General features: G+C 41.0%; 4 protein-coding genes across 11 annotated transcripts; 2 read left to right on the forward strand and 2 right to left on the reverse strand.

Moving 5' to 3' along the window:
• Positions 1-235: 235 nt before the first annotated feature.
• On the reverse strand, positions 236-1,036 carry LOC135628961 (11 kDa late embryogenesis abundant protein-like). Its single transcript, XM_065136006.1, has 2 exons — positions 862-1,036; positions 236-792 (listed from the first exon to the last, which is right to left on the reverse strand). Exons 1-2 carry the CDS (start codon positions 967-969, stop codon positions 433-435), a joined length of 468 nt encoding a protein of 155 aa, XP_064992078.1. The 5' UTR covers positions 970-1,036; the 3' UTR covers positions 236-432.
• Positions 1,037-1,586: 550 nt separating this feature from the next.
• Positions 1,587-5,477, forward strand: LOC135628959 (GTP 3',8-cyclase, mitochondrial-like). 7 transcript variants are annotated; one of them, XM_065136004.1, is made up of 8 exons: positions 1,590-1,769; positions 1,948-2,016; positions 2,444-3,091; positions 3,214-3,381; positions 3,522-3,713; positions 4,779-4,847; positions 5,017-5,046; positions 5,126-5,477. In XM_065136004.1, the coding sequence occupies exons 2-7, from the start codon at positions 1,954-1,956 to the stop codon at positions 5,026-5,028; spliced, it is 1,152 nt and encodes a 383-aa protein (XP_064992076.1). In that variant the 5' UTR covers positions 1,590-1,769; positions 1,948-1,953; the 3' UTR covers positions 5,029-5,046; positions 5,126-5,477. The 7 variants fall into 7 exon arrangements, 6 of the variants coding, with proteins under 6 accessions (XP_064992073.1, XP_064992072.1, XP_064992071.1 ...); XM_065136000.1 differs by having other exon boundaries at positions 1,588-1,769; positions 4,779-5,046; XM_065136003.1 differs by having other exon boundaries at positions 5,017-5,477.
• A 795-nt stretch (positions 5,478-6,272) lies between these two features.
• LOC135628960 (probable plastid-lipid-associated protein 13, chloroplastic) lies at positions 6,273-11,318 on the forward strand. 2 transcript variants are annotated; one of them, XM_065136005.1, is made up of 7 exons: positions 6,281-6,633; positions 7,116-7,237; positions 7,501-7,584; positions 7,836-7,932; positions 8,886-9,102; positions 10,209-10,261; positions 10,995-11,318. In XM_065136005.1, the coding sequence occupies exons 1-7, from the start codon at positions 6,391-6,393 to the stop codon at positions 11,094-11,096; spliced, it is 918 nt and encodes a 305-aa protein (XP_064992077.1). In that variant the 5' UTR covers positions 6,281-6,390; the 3' UTR covers positions 11,097-11,318. The 2 variants fall into 2 exon arrangements, 1 of the variants encoding a protein (XP_064992077.1); XR_010493113.1 differs by lacking the exon at positions 10,995-11,318 and having other exon boundaries at positions 6,273-6,633; positions 8,886-9,202.
• An 878-nt stretch (positions 11,319-12,196) lies between these two features.
• Positions 12,197-12,625, reverse strand: LOC135628392 (VQ motif-containing protein 17-like). The gene has a single exon (XM_065135016.1). The coding sequence runs from the start codon at positions 12,623-12,625 to the stop codon at positions 12,197-12,199; it is 429 nt and encodes a 142-aa protein (XP_064991088.1).
• Positions 12,626-13,460: the final 835 nt, after the last annotated feature.

Here is a 13,460-nt window from a genome sequence, read left to right on the forward strand (position 1 = left end):
ATTTTACATTTAAACTTTTTGTTGAATAGAAGTAATTCTCAAAAGCCGCGTTTGATTTTTGCGCTGAATTCTGTTGGAAGTAAAACCCTCATATCTATTGCTGGAAGCAGATAAACGAGACATCCAATGACGCTACTTACTTCGCTGGCATCGATAAATGCGGAGCTGAAACAAAGGTACCTGTTACTGGATACTCTTGCTCGATTCGTTTGCTGCTATTCGCTGTGCCAGTATATACTACAAGCTAGTTTTCCCTTTTTATTCGCTTCAAACATTCTCAGCATGCCGCACAAGGCAACGACGATATGCAGCATGCAAAGACAGGTGCATGGGCCACTACGTAGCAAAAAAGACTTCAAGACACACTAAAGGAGCGCGGCGTCATGTAGAGCTTAACGTCATCCAGACCTATGGTTGACGGGTGGAGGATCGTTAGGCGTAGCGACCGCCGGTCCCACGAGCAGCAGGCTCGGTGGAGCCGACGCAGGGGTTGTGGGCGGCGGCGGGCCTCGCCGTCCCCGTGTCCCGGCCTATCGGGCGGGACCGCACCGCGCCGCTAATCAGGTGGCCACCGGTAGGGTGGCCGGCCACCTCCCCCGGCGCTCCACCGACGGGGTAGACTCCCGGCTCGGCGACGTGGCCGCCGTCGTGGGCCGCGAGCGTCCTCTGCTGAGCGGCAGCGTTCTGCTGCATGGTCTCTTGCTTGTTGATCTCGGCTTCCCGTACCTTCTCCTGCTTCCGCTCCTCCGCCATCGCCTTCTCCGTCGGAGTGTGGGCCGTCATCTTCTCCACCTGCAGCGAGCCATCTCGTTACATATGCCACAGATCCATATTAGTTGTGCGATGTGATAGGAGGGAGACCTTCTCCTGCACGGTGGCCGTCGTCTTGTCCATGCCAGCCTTGGCCGAGGCGGCGACGTTGCCGGCCGTCTCCTTCACGGACGCCATCGCGTTCTTTCCGGCTTGCATTCTTGCGGTACGATCTCTTCTCTCTTTTTCCTCTTCGTTCTCGAGTGGAATCGTAATACCTACACCCCCGGACAGGCCAGCGCACATAAAAGCAGCAACTGGCGACGTGGGGCGACACGTTGCATGGTGACAACGAGGCACGTGGCTACGTAGCGGGCATCCGCGTGCCACGTGCGCTCCTCGTTATATCGAGGTCGGTTTCAAATTGTTTGCCTCGTCATCGAGAAATCATATATATCCCACAGAAGCGAACCTTTTTCCGATTAAGTTCAGCAGCATTATCTGATACGAACGGTCAGACTCCGCCCCAGCATCCTTTTCTTATGGTAGTTTCACTACTTGCAGTACGCTGATAAATCGTGTTCTGAAAATGAAATAAAACAAAATAATCCAGAGAAAAGCATAGACATGTGAGGTGGAGATGACGATAGGAGAGTCATAAAACATTAATGGAATCGTACGTCATTGCATGCATCTTCCTATCGCATTATTCATATTAATATAATTCGTTAAGTATAACATTGTGATTAATCTACATCTTTGATTATAATAATACGTGTTGTAATAAGAGATTATAAGGGTGAATATGTTATTTCCATAACTCCGGGAGGATAAATATGTAATGCGATAAATAGGAGGAGGCCGTCGAGAAGACGTGTTGAACGAGATATCCCTCTTCGTCTCTGCCAACGGCCGGCGCGTCTCCTCCTACGACTCCAAATCATTTCTCTTTCGATTCCTGTCGCTAACCCTGTCTCCATGTTCTGATTCATCGAGGGAACCAAGGTTCCGACCGAGAGGTAGGTCGGTCGGCGGATCCTTGTTCATCTTTTTCTTGTGGTTGCTTTGATTTGGATTCGATCCCGTGGCAGCATTCGGGGACCGGATGATTCGCCTGCTACCTGTTCGATTTTTTGTTTGCGTGAATTCCCGTAGATGATCTTGCTTCATCTTGTTATTTGATCGGATCCTGTTTAGGTGAACATGCGGGGTTGCGTCCGGGAGCTCCTCCAAGGATGCCTGCGTTCTCGGAGGGCCTATTTTTCGGTAATTTTGCGATCTCATTTTGACTTTTGGATGTTGACCGTATAAGATAAGGGATAGTTGTTGGAGAACCTGGTTATGAGCTAAAATATAAGATAAATTCTGGGCTTTGAGGATAATTCGTATGCAAATGCTTTTGCCCTTTTCCATTATTCAATTTGTCTTGCAAGTTTGTGATACAATTGGTGGTAACTATGTCAAGAGTTTCTTGAGAGCTGGACGGATCGGTGTTGGCTTGTCTCAATTTATGTGTAATCAGCTTTGCATAAAAAATTTAGAAGCTCCCTCTTTTTTATGATTTGGGGGTGAACAGCAACTCATTGTTGACTTCCGATGCGGCTTTAAAATGACCTGATACATAGAGCATGAGATGCAACTGGTGAACAGAAAGTTTACATAACGGCTTGACTGCTTATTGTTATTTGACCAGGTTGACGGTTCTAGATGCAGATTTGGTTGTTTATCAGATTCCTATGGCTCATCTGGCAGAATCAAAGGCTGCTGTCCGAGTGTCGGTGCTCCAAGCTGTTCCAGGTCCATGGCTTCTGCAACTTCGTGTGCTGTCTTGTCTGAAGCGTTGCCAAAGGATAAAGATAATCTTGCATCCGATATGCTAATTGATTCATTTGGGAGGTTCCACAATTACTTGAGGATCTCGTTGACGGAGCGTTGCAACCTCAGGTGTCACTATTGCATGCCAGCAGAAGGTGTTGAACTCACACCTAACTCTCAGCTTCTTTCTCACGATGAAATCGTTCGGCTTGCAAATCTCTTTGTGACGTCTGGGGTGGATAAAATTAGGTTGACAGGTGGAGAACCTACAATTAGGAAAGATATAGAAGATATATGCTTGAGTCTTTCCAACTTAAAAGGTTTAAAAACACTTGCTATGACCACCAATGGGATTGTTCTCACGAAGAAGCTTCCAAAGTTGAAAGAGTGTGGTGTTAATGCGATAAACATTAGTTTGGACACATTGGTCCCAGCAAAGTTTGAATTCATGACCAGACGAAAGGGTCATGAAAGAGTCATGGAGTCAATAGATGCTGCAATAGAACTTGGATACAATCCTGTTAAGGTATGCTCCTTTTTGTTGGATATCGTCCGTTGTCTTCCCTAGAATCTGTCTTGACTATTCTCTTATGTGATACCCTTCCTCTACATAACCACCTGAAATGATTGCCTTTTTTCTTTTATCAGATAAACTGTGTTGTAATGCGTGGATTAAACGATGATGAGATCTGCGATTTTGTAGAGATGACGAGAGAGAAGCCAATCAACGTTCGATTTATTGAGTTCATGCCATTTGATGGGAATGTTTGGAATGTCAAAAAGCTAGTTCCTTATGCGGAGATGCTGGATAGAGTGGTAAGGTAGAACTCTGCCAGATAACAACAACAACTATGAATACCTATAAGAACATATGTTTGTATCCCATTATATACAGGTGCCTTCTTTGTTGTCCATCTTGCATGATGTTGTTTACTGTTTTGTTGCATTCCATGCAGCGACAACGTTTTAAAAATGTACAGAGGCTTAAGGATCACCCTGCAGATACAGCAAAAAATTTCATTGTTGAAGGTCATCGTGGGACAGTCTCATTTATCACATCAATGACTGAGCATTTTTGTGCTGGTTGCAATAGATTGAGGCTCTTAGCTGATGGCAACTTCAAAGTATGTCTATTTGGTCCAGCAGAGGTATGTTATCAATTTATTCTTTGCCTGTCTCCTGGTAGTAATTTCTACGTTTCTATCTTTAATGGTCTTCAAGATATTTTTCTCAAATTTAATCTGCATTCAGTTCAGCAGATTTGTATCCATGTTATTTTTTTTCCAACATTTACTTAGGGTTTTTCTTCAATTGAATGGTAATAGTATTTTATCTTCTAGTCTGGAATCGTAGTAATTTTAATTAAACCATCAAATGCAAGTTCATATCATGCAAAATGCATGTTATGGGTAGCCACTGAGTCTCTACTAAGATCTTGTTTGTACGATTATAAGTATCTACGCGTTAGAGGGTAAAATCAAATCTTTTTTCTTTTCATATTTAACAAGTTTGACTTGCAGAATGTACCAACGTTCTGTTCTATTTGACTTTTACCAAACAAGGGGTGACATTTTGATTTCAAGGAAAGAAAATGATATAAAAGATGCCACTATTATTGTTTAAGACTTCAAACGTTCGTTCAATTGTTGCAACATGAGGTGGCAATTTTTTTTCAAAAGTAATAAGGATATTCTGTAGCACATAGCAGGAAATAATGTGGTTCTGCAAGAGGATGAGTGGCATGACATTGATAAGTCAATTTATACTAGATACAAGGTTTTAAATTTTGGTTCTGCACCAGTTTGTGCAACTGATCAGACTAATAGAGGAGAGGAGTACCTAGTACTACTCGGTGTCGCTGAAAAAATAATAATAATAAAAGATTGAATGCAGACACCTTGTGGTGTATATAGTTGAGACTCATCCTTGGTTTGACCACTAAATACTGGTTTGAGTATAAACCGATCTGATTGATATTTGATACGTTAATTAGATCAATCTAGTTAGTCTAGTGATGGGGTCAATGTGTTTTCTTAAAATTTATTCAGATCTAGAAAGCTTAATAAGAACATGGAAAAATGTTCTAAAGGTTGTCCCATTTCCATCTTGCTAATTCAAATTGTCAAAATGGGTACCCTTTTGTGTTCTATGTTTTTCCCTTAGCAACCCCAATTTCCACCAGAGATTAATTTTGTGTTCTGTTACATCTATAGGTAAGCTTAAGAGATCCAATTCGTGCTGGCGTGGATGACCTTGGGCTGAAGGAGATCATTGGAGCTGCGGTATGTATAGATTCTGATCGTTCATTGTGTTCTCCCTTGAGTTGGTTGGAGCTTGTTGATATCTCCTGTAGAAGAATAGCTTTTACCAGTATCATTTGCAGGGTATTCTGCATATTGAATCTGCCGTCGGAGGTTGTATCCTTCATAATGTGAGAATGTTTTGTTGCAGGATTTATCATGAAGACGTAGAAACTAATGTGTAATTCACCGACTTGGTTTAGTGTTCCAATTTTAGATTAGTTACATTGGTCTTACTAGTCTAGTTGCCTTCTGATCAGGTTAAGAGAAAGAAAGCTGCACATGCTGGGATGTTTGACCTAGCAAAGACAACAAACAGGCCTATGATACACATAGGTGGCTGAGCAGCAGTTAAATCCGAATTGCTTAGAAATGGATATCGGAATGGAGAAATCGCTGCTCCAAGTTGTACGAGTCTAAGAATCCAAAGACGGAATTGCCATCATAAAGGCAGTTAAATTCTGGACTTCTTTTGCTTCATGTTGTTATACGTTGTGTTATTAAAGAAACAAACATGTTATCGGAACCTTGCGAGGAAAGCCACATAGTACAACTTATCTCCTCATCTGAGGATGATACTAATACCCAGCACTAATGTTAATGTCTCATTTAGATCGGTGCTCTTTAATCTTTTCTTATGTAATGGTTTGATGCCACAATACTGGACGTTGGAAACATGGTGAGGGGATCTCCCTGAAACCTCCGGATCTTTAATGCACGCTTCACACACACGTCTCTTTTCTTTTGTCATTGACAACTGATCCAATTTTAGCTGAAATAGATGACCCAATTGATGTTTGTGATCTCATGCAAGAGCACTGTTGACATGGAAGTATATATATTGATTCCCATCTTTTCCAGAATTATTTGTATGACACAGTAAGATGCTGTATTATGAAAAATATCTTCCTCGTCTTCAAAGCATTAAATTGAGCAGCTGTTTCAGCATCTAATATTTTAGTATTAATAATCAATACATGGTAGTAATTTAATAATCAATATTTCTGAGTGTTTCCCAAAATTATCTAATTCTATATGTCGAAAATTAATTTAGTAAGCCAATGAATGGTTAATTAATTTTAGTGGATAAAATTTTATCATACTATCATAAAGTTCTCAGTTCAACCCATTTAAAAGTTTTTTATTTATAATTATTTAAGACTTGTTCTGATACTAATTATAAGCAATATTTATTATTATATTTCATCAACATTATTGTTGTTCCTGCGAATCATTTCTTTGCTTTACAAGGCGACAACCGTCGGTCGAGCGGTAGCAGTAACTGGCGTGGCGTAGCATCGATGGGGGTGTTTTAGTCATTTGACACAACAGATGCATACTCGCGTTAATCCAAGCCACACATATTCCTGGGTTATTTTGCCATTGACGACATTACCCTCGGCACATCGATCGTCACCTCCCTCCACCCGGATGATGGGATTCAATCGTATTCGTGCCGGAAAAGAAAGGCTAGATTCTTGGGGTTCGGTCTCCTCTCTTCGCTTGTGTTCTCCTCGAATCATCCATGGCCGCCGCCATGACGCTCGGCAGCATTCGACCCGCGATCTCTCCTCTTCGTCTCCCCTCTCTTTCTCCGTCGCCGTTGCCGGAGAAGAGCCGACGCGACGCCGGTCTCAGCCTCCGGCGGCACCGACGTGGCCCCGGGCGATGGACGGCCATGGTGCAGCAGCAGACTTTCCAGGGCCCCTCCGCTGCCTACGCCAGAGAGATGGAGCGGCTCTCCGCCAAGGAATCTCTGCTCCTCGCCGTGAGCCTCTCTCTCTAATTACTGCTTATAGATGGTTGAAGCTCGCTGACTGCTTGATTCCTACAGTATGGCATGTGGATTATGCTTCGTTTAGCGGAATGGGATAAAATTCGGTGAAAGTTCCATCTCTTTTGAGGTTTCGGATAGAATTGTCGAGTTGCATCAAAATGCTTCTCTTCAAATTATGACCTTTTAACCTCTTTTGCTGCAGAATTTTTTAGCTCACTGGACTCCGTTCTCTTTCTGTTCATTAAGAATTCCTTTAGTATTGGTGTATCGTTCTTCTGGTTGTTGCTTTACTCTTAGAATTGTAGAATGTCCTAATTTCTTGGCAGATTTTGGTACACTTATAATTCCTCATTTTGCATTGCTTTATCTTTTGGAAAAGCTATTTATATTATGCCAATGTGGGAACGGATTTTTCTATTAATTAGTTTTGGTATTTGGCTTTTCTGTTTTGTTCCGCAAAACTATTATTTCAGTTCAAGGATGCTGGGGGCTTCCAATCATTGATCAGTGGACAGACAACAGAGCTGCAGCTGATTGATGTTAACGAGAGGATTGTCAGTCTTGAGCGACTAAATCCCACTGCCCGTCCCACAACGTATGTTTACTCATTAAGAGAGTATGCAACAGTTGTAAAAAATCAATTTTATATCATTTGTGATGTTTGGAATGGATCGACAAATTTGTTTATCACTTTGAGAGGTGGTTGGCTGTGGGCTGCGTATCAATCTCTTGCCCATATGCACTAAAGCAACTAGGATTTTAAATTTAATCTGAAATAGTTTTTACTAGTTTCTTAGGTGGTAAATCAAGATTCTGTTTCTGCTACGTCTTTATATTTGTTGTCTATTCAATTTGCAGATCACCCTTTCTGGAAGGCCGGTGGAACTTCGAATGGTTTAGTGCTGGTAGCCCTGCATCATTTGCTGCAAGATTTCTGTTTCAGTAGGGATCTCTTTCTTTAAAATATTTCCCCGCAGCTTCACATGAATGGTGGCTTAAACATTTTTTGGGTCATCCGCATAAAGGAGCTAATTGTGTGCAGACCATTTGGTTTTAATGCCATGTAGAAGCAATCAGTTTTTGGTTTTGGATGCATCTATAGCCACTTAGTAGAACCAGGGCCTTTCGGAACAATATAGATAATGATGAAAACTTCCTAGTTGCTTTATCTAATGTGAATGTGTTTCTTTCAGGAGATCACCTGCAACTTTAGCCAATTTATTGGGAATGGATATGCTGTTAAAGGATGGATACTCAAAAATCACAGCAAACCTTAGGTTTTTGAACTCTGTAAGCCCAAATGACAACTTTATTTGTTATTAAGATATTTCAAGTTTTAGTATGCACTGATGTCTGCAGGATACAACGTATGAGATATGTTCGCCTGCATTTCTTTTGTTCATGCAAGTAAGCTAAATGATACACCGTCAACTCTCAGTCAAATGGTTCTGTGGAGGAGAAGGAGAAATCTTTAGCAGGTCAAGGATGTAACATGAAAGTTTAAAAGCTTAATATGATTAAATTACTTAGCAGAGTTCCTGTTTTGGCCCCATGAAATAGGGTTGTTGCTTGTTGTCATTCTTATGTGAAAGTTTGGCTTATTGATTAGTTGATATACCAAATTTGTATTTGCATTTGGAAATGGTTAGTCAAGCATCTCTCACATGACGAAAGTCTCCATAGTAAGTGCCAACTTTTATTTACCGAAATATACTAAAATATTTTAGATGCTAATTCTTTTTGTTCTTGTTTACTATATCCTCTGTACCATTTAAGGTGTGGAGTATATTTTCTTTTTCTCATTGACCTCAGTTGTAACGTGACACCAATTTTCTAATACTTCTGAGTGTAGACAAGTTATATCTGATGTTGTTTATTGAACAGATCTTACATTCATCTTAGAACATATCCTACTCTCAGGGCAGGGATACATCTTCTTCAGCAACAGCTTTATCCTTGTTAATCATATGCACTTAGTATTTAGTTGTTTCTGATTGATTAATATGCTGATTTAGCAGGAATGTTACCTTTTAAATCACTCATTGATGCTTTCAATGGCACAACTTATTGATGAAATCATTATATTGTTAATAGTTAATTACTAAGATTGCTTTCAGGCCCTTGTGCTAGTGTATGCCTGTGAACTATTAACATTTTCTAGAATTTGTGCCTGTTAACTGCATTGTTCTGCAGCTGGATTATCAATTCCACTTGCAAAATGACATGTATTATCTTGGATGCAGATAGAAAGCAAGTTTCTCCTGACAACCAAATTGTCATTAGAGGGTCCTACCCGGATGAAAGAAGAGTATGTTGAGGGGACATTGGAAACACCCACAGTTAGTCAAGAGGCTGTACCAGAACAGTTGAAGGGCGTTGTTGGACAAGCAACCACTGCTTTGCAGCAACTTCCTGCACCAATTAAGGATGCCTTTGCAAATGGACTGAAAATTTCACTAAGTAACTACAGTTCGATTTGAATCTGTTATACAGATATGCCAAAATTGTACATTTTCTCAATTGTTAAATTTGACAGAGTACAGAGAATTTGAAACAAAAGGTTAGATGTTTTCTGGGTTAACTTAGTGCCAATTTTGTGATATAGGATCTGGTCCAAAACACTTAATTAGGAGCTACTGCTTAGTGGTATTATTATAAACATCCAAGACCTTTGCCATTCACACATGTAGCAAGATCGATCATACACATTGGCACCCGATCAGCCCAACAGGACCTATGACAAAGTTCTCTTAGCCACAAACAAAAATACGCACCAGGTCAGCTTTATTGTTATTTGGAACCCAATTTCAGGCTTCACTCAAAGCGCTGGGGCCAAATTTGATGAAATTTTAGTTTCTTGGTCATTTTTACAAAGATCACTAGTGTGACACTTTGATTTAGTCCCATGGTCTGCAGTACCGAACTGTACCGCTCAGTACGGGCGGTACATACCGGTCTGATAGGTTGCCGATACGTGGACCGTCTGTTACCGGTCCGAGTGCACTGTAGCAGAGCTACAGTACTCGGCACACCTGAGTATATCGCTCGGTACACCTGGGTGTACCGCTCGGTATACCGTACCGTACCGATACTGAGCCCAAATCGAAACATCGGTACGGTACGGTATTGCGAACCTTGTTTAGTCCTATACTGGAAGTGATAGGATGACTGTGATAGACTGTTCTGTCTGTTAAGCAGAAGCACATTGTTCGGATATGGTCATTCAGTGTTCACTTGTATTAATGCTACAACTTGTCCAATAGTGTGAACATGTTCAGAATTTTTTGGCATGATTTGCATGCCATCGAATTATTTTTCGTTGGTTCTGTAATTAATTTATTTGCTGGTACTTAAGGATACCTCTTACCATTTTATTTTATTTTTAATATTCCATCCTTTGGTTCATCTAATATGCCTGCATTTATTTGTTCAAATTTCCATGTGCTAAGCCAAAGAAACCTGTATGTACCTGATATTTATTCATGTTAAAATGTTTTAATGGAATGTTTGTACTATTTTAGTTAATTAAATTGCAGGTGCTAAGCTCATTTTTCTGCTTCCTTCAGGTGGTGCTTTTGAGAGAATGTTCATGATTTCCTACTTGGATGAAGAAATATTGGTATGAAATTAAGTTCTGCTTGTAATGCATGAAAATAAATATTATTTCGAATATCTTAAATAAATGCCGTGGACCTGCAACTTTCATTTGTTAGCAAACAAATAAATTAGCTGATGCTAATTTTCTAGTGAAAGCAAAACCTGAATTTATCAAGCATTGCGTGACAAACATTGCTGTTTATATGCAGTTCATTTAGGCCGTAAACTTTCTGTAGCTTTATGGTCTGACTAATGCAGTTAATCCTTGGTGATTGTTTTAAAGTCCATAAAATATGGTTATGCTCTTTAGTTTATCCATTTTTTTCAGGATTGGAGTTCTTGTGAGTTTCATATGGTAATCTTGAACACATTCAGCTAGCTTACTCTGTCTGCGTTTCTTTCACAATGTTTCGCAAATGAACTATATTCAGTCTTGCTGTGATAGCATAGTAGTTTTCACGTTTTAAGTCAAAAGACAGAGAATGTGATACTATCACTTGACTATTAGTATGAAGATTCCAGAAATCTATCTTTTCTGTCACGAAATTTGTCTTCTCTTTTCCTCTTATGCATTCTTCTTTTCCGATGGAACTAATAAACCTGAAGGTAATTTATTGTTTTTCTGCATTTATCTTCATATGAAACTAAAATACTCTTGGTCTTATGGAATGTGGTGGGATAAATGTTTGTCCATGTTGACTGTGATACTCTGATACGGATTCAATTTTAGCCTTCTGACACAGTGTTTGCTTCAGATAACGAGAGATTCTGCTGGAGCTCCTGATGTTCTTACAAGATTGGAAGGGTCTCCAGCATCGTCCGCGACAGACTCCATGATGTCAGAGTATGAAAGTTAACCATTGTCCCTGAGTTGGTATGGATCCACCATCCTGCACCAGAATTCCTCTACTGCACCCACCCCGAATCCACATACACACTAATGCAATACTTTTATCAGGCCGATCCACTGTAAACTCTCACAAGTGCTTTGTTCTCCTTGTCCTGCAAATATTATTTGTTTGTCGAGACATTACATGCACAGTGGATAACAACCATTTCAAAAACTCTGATTTGAGTTACTAGCGATGATCACTCACACCAATTGCTGCAATTTTCATGTGTGTGAATGATCATTAATCGTGCGTGTCAGGTATGTTTATCAACTCAAATGAACTGGCATTCTTTGTCATAGAATACTAATTCAATCAGTCAGGTATGTTTATCTACTCAACTGAACTGCATTCTTTGTCATAGGATACTAATTCAATCAGTTGATGGTCAGATGGAGAGATGCTTGGTGATTTGGGTACTAGAAACATTAATCATCCTTTTTTTCAAGTTCATTTCCATGTAATGTGGGATGAATAATTGCATTTTCACCAGTTTTTCTTTAGGCAGTGAGATATAGGACATATGAACTTATATCTTTGATCATCCTTGAAGCTAGTAAATAATTCATTCACAAGGTGATCTCAGTATCTTAAGAAAGGTGAAATGGCAAAAATGAATGACCAAAGAGGATGGTTCAAATGAATTTGTTGAAGTTGGATTCATGAATTGCATCTGATTTGAACTCCCACATTTGTCTCTCCTCATATCAAATTATGTGCATTCAATAAACTTATTACAGGTCCAGAAATCATATCCAGATGGATTCCATGTAGCCAAACAACAACAATCTTGCCTCTAAAATCAGATCCTAGGATGTTAAGAGAGAGAGAGAGAGAGAGAGAGAGAGAAGGTGGAACAATTAATGAAAGAAATCTTTGTATTCACAGTAAACAAAGGTGGGGAAAATAGATTAGGAAAAGAGGATGTGCTCCGCCTTTATGATCGACCCAAGAAATAATAAGAAGAGACCATTATAACTCCAATTAATCTGCAAATCCAATCCTCTAAACTAAGGCTTTCAGTCTTCATTGGAAGCAGGCATTCATTTACCACAGACTACACTCCGTCACGTGAAAGAAGCACCCACAGGCAGCAACGGGGAGTCACCGATCGGGTCCCCAAAGAAACGTTCTGCAGCTCCCAGCTCACTAAAGAAGCCGGCGATGTCGTCCTCCGACAGCTCGATACTTGTCTCCTCCTTCACTCTCTCATGCATCAAGTCCCTGTGGCCACCGCGCACGGATCTCCGGTCTGCTTCATCGGTAGTCGTCGGCGGCGACGCCTTCTTCTTCTTCTTCTTCTTCTTGCTGGCTATTGCCTTCGTGGGTTTGCCGGTGAGTCGTTGCACGAGCTCTCGGAAGTTCTCGGCGTCTGTCTTTATGATCTCCGGCGCGAACAGGTGCACTATTCTGATCTTGGGTTTCAGCTTCGACATCACATGTGAATCCTTGCTCGGCGTCAATAAGGCTGGCCGATCTATATCTGCTTCCTTCATGATGTCCAGAGAGTGAGAGAGAGAGAGAGAGAGAGAGAGAGAGTGGGAGGAAGAATGAGAGGTAATGGGGAATTTATACATTGAGGCAAGTTGGAGGCAGCAATACTAATAATATGAGGAGAAGAAGAAAGGTAAAAAGAGGAGGAGACGATTGGAACAAAAGAAAACAAGTATCAACTTCACAAGAATGAAGAGAGAGAGAGAGAGAATAAAACTAATACGGCAAACATCTCTCAGTTTGCTGCAAGTGTTATGGCAACTGAAAGACACCATTTTACCATTCATGCTTCTATCATAGTCCAACTTCCTTTCTAATCGAGTCACGAGACAATGTTAAGCATGATACGGCACATTTTGGTGTCGTCCAAACCGTGGACGCAGGTAAACAAATACGATGATGCAGGCATGGAACTTCAAGTCCGATATGGCGCGTAGCACACACATGACGGGCAATCGCTCGTCATCCCCTTCGTATGAACGACATCATCACGGTATAGTTATCCTGGAAAGTTCGGGGCGACGTCGCGTGATGTCGATCCATGCAGGTCAATCGACGCTCGCACAAAAGCTTAAGTCGGTCGTCCAAGAAGTCGACTGTAGCTAATTGACCCTGTACGACCAACTCATCATTGCAGGTATAAAAACTAACCCTCTTTAATCATGAGAGGAGGACACTCAACTCCCATTAACTCCACGATACTGATTTGAACTTCGGAGGGGTTGAGTTAAGAAATCTCTCTCCCGACCTCGACCTTTATGCAGGAACTGGCAACGAAGCAGTAGCAACCCGTCGAGGGAGAACCACGCTCGGGAGACGATGCTTGGACCTAACCCG

The sequence above is a fragment of the Musa acuminata genome, chromosome BXJ3-1, assembly GCF_036884655.1.
Source record: "Musa acuminata AAA Group cultivar baxijiao chromosome BXJ3-1, Cavendish_Baxijiao_AAA, whole genome shotgun sequence".
Lineage (NCBI taxonomy): Eukaryota > Viridiplantae > Streptophyta > Magnoliopsida > Zingiberales > Musaceae > Musa > Musa acuminata.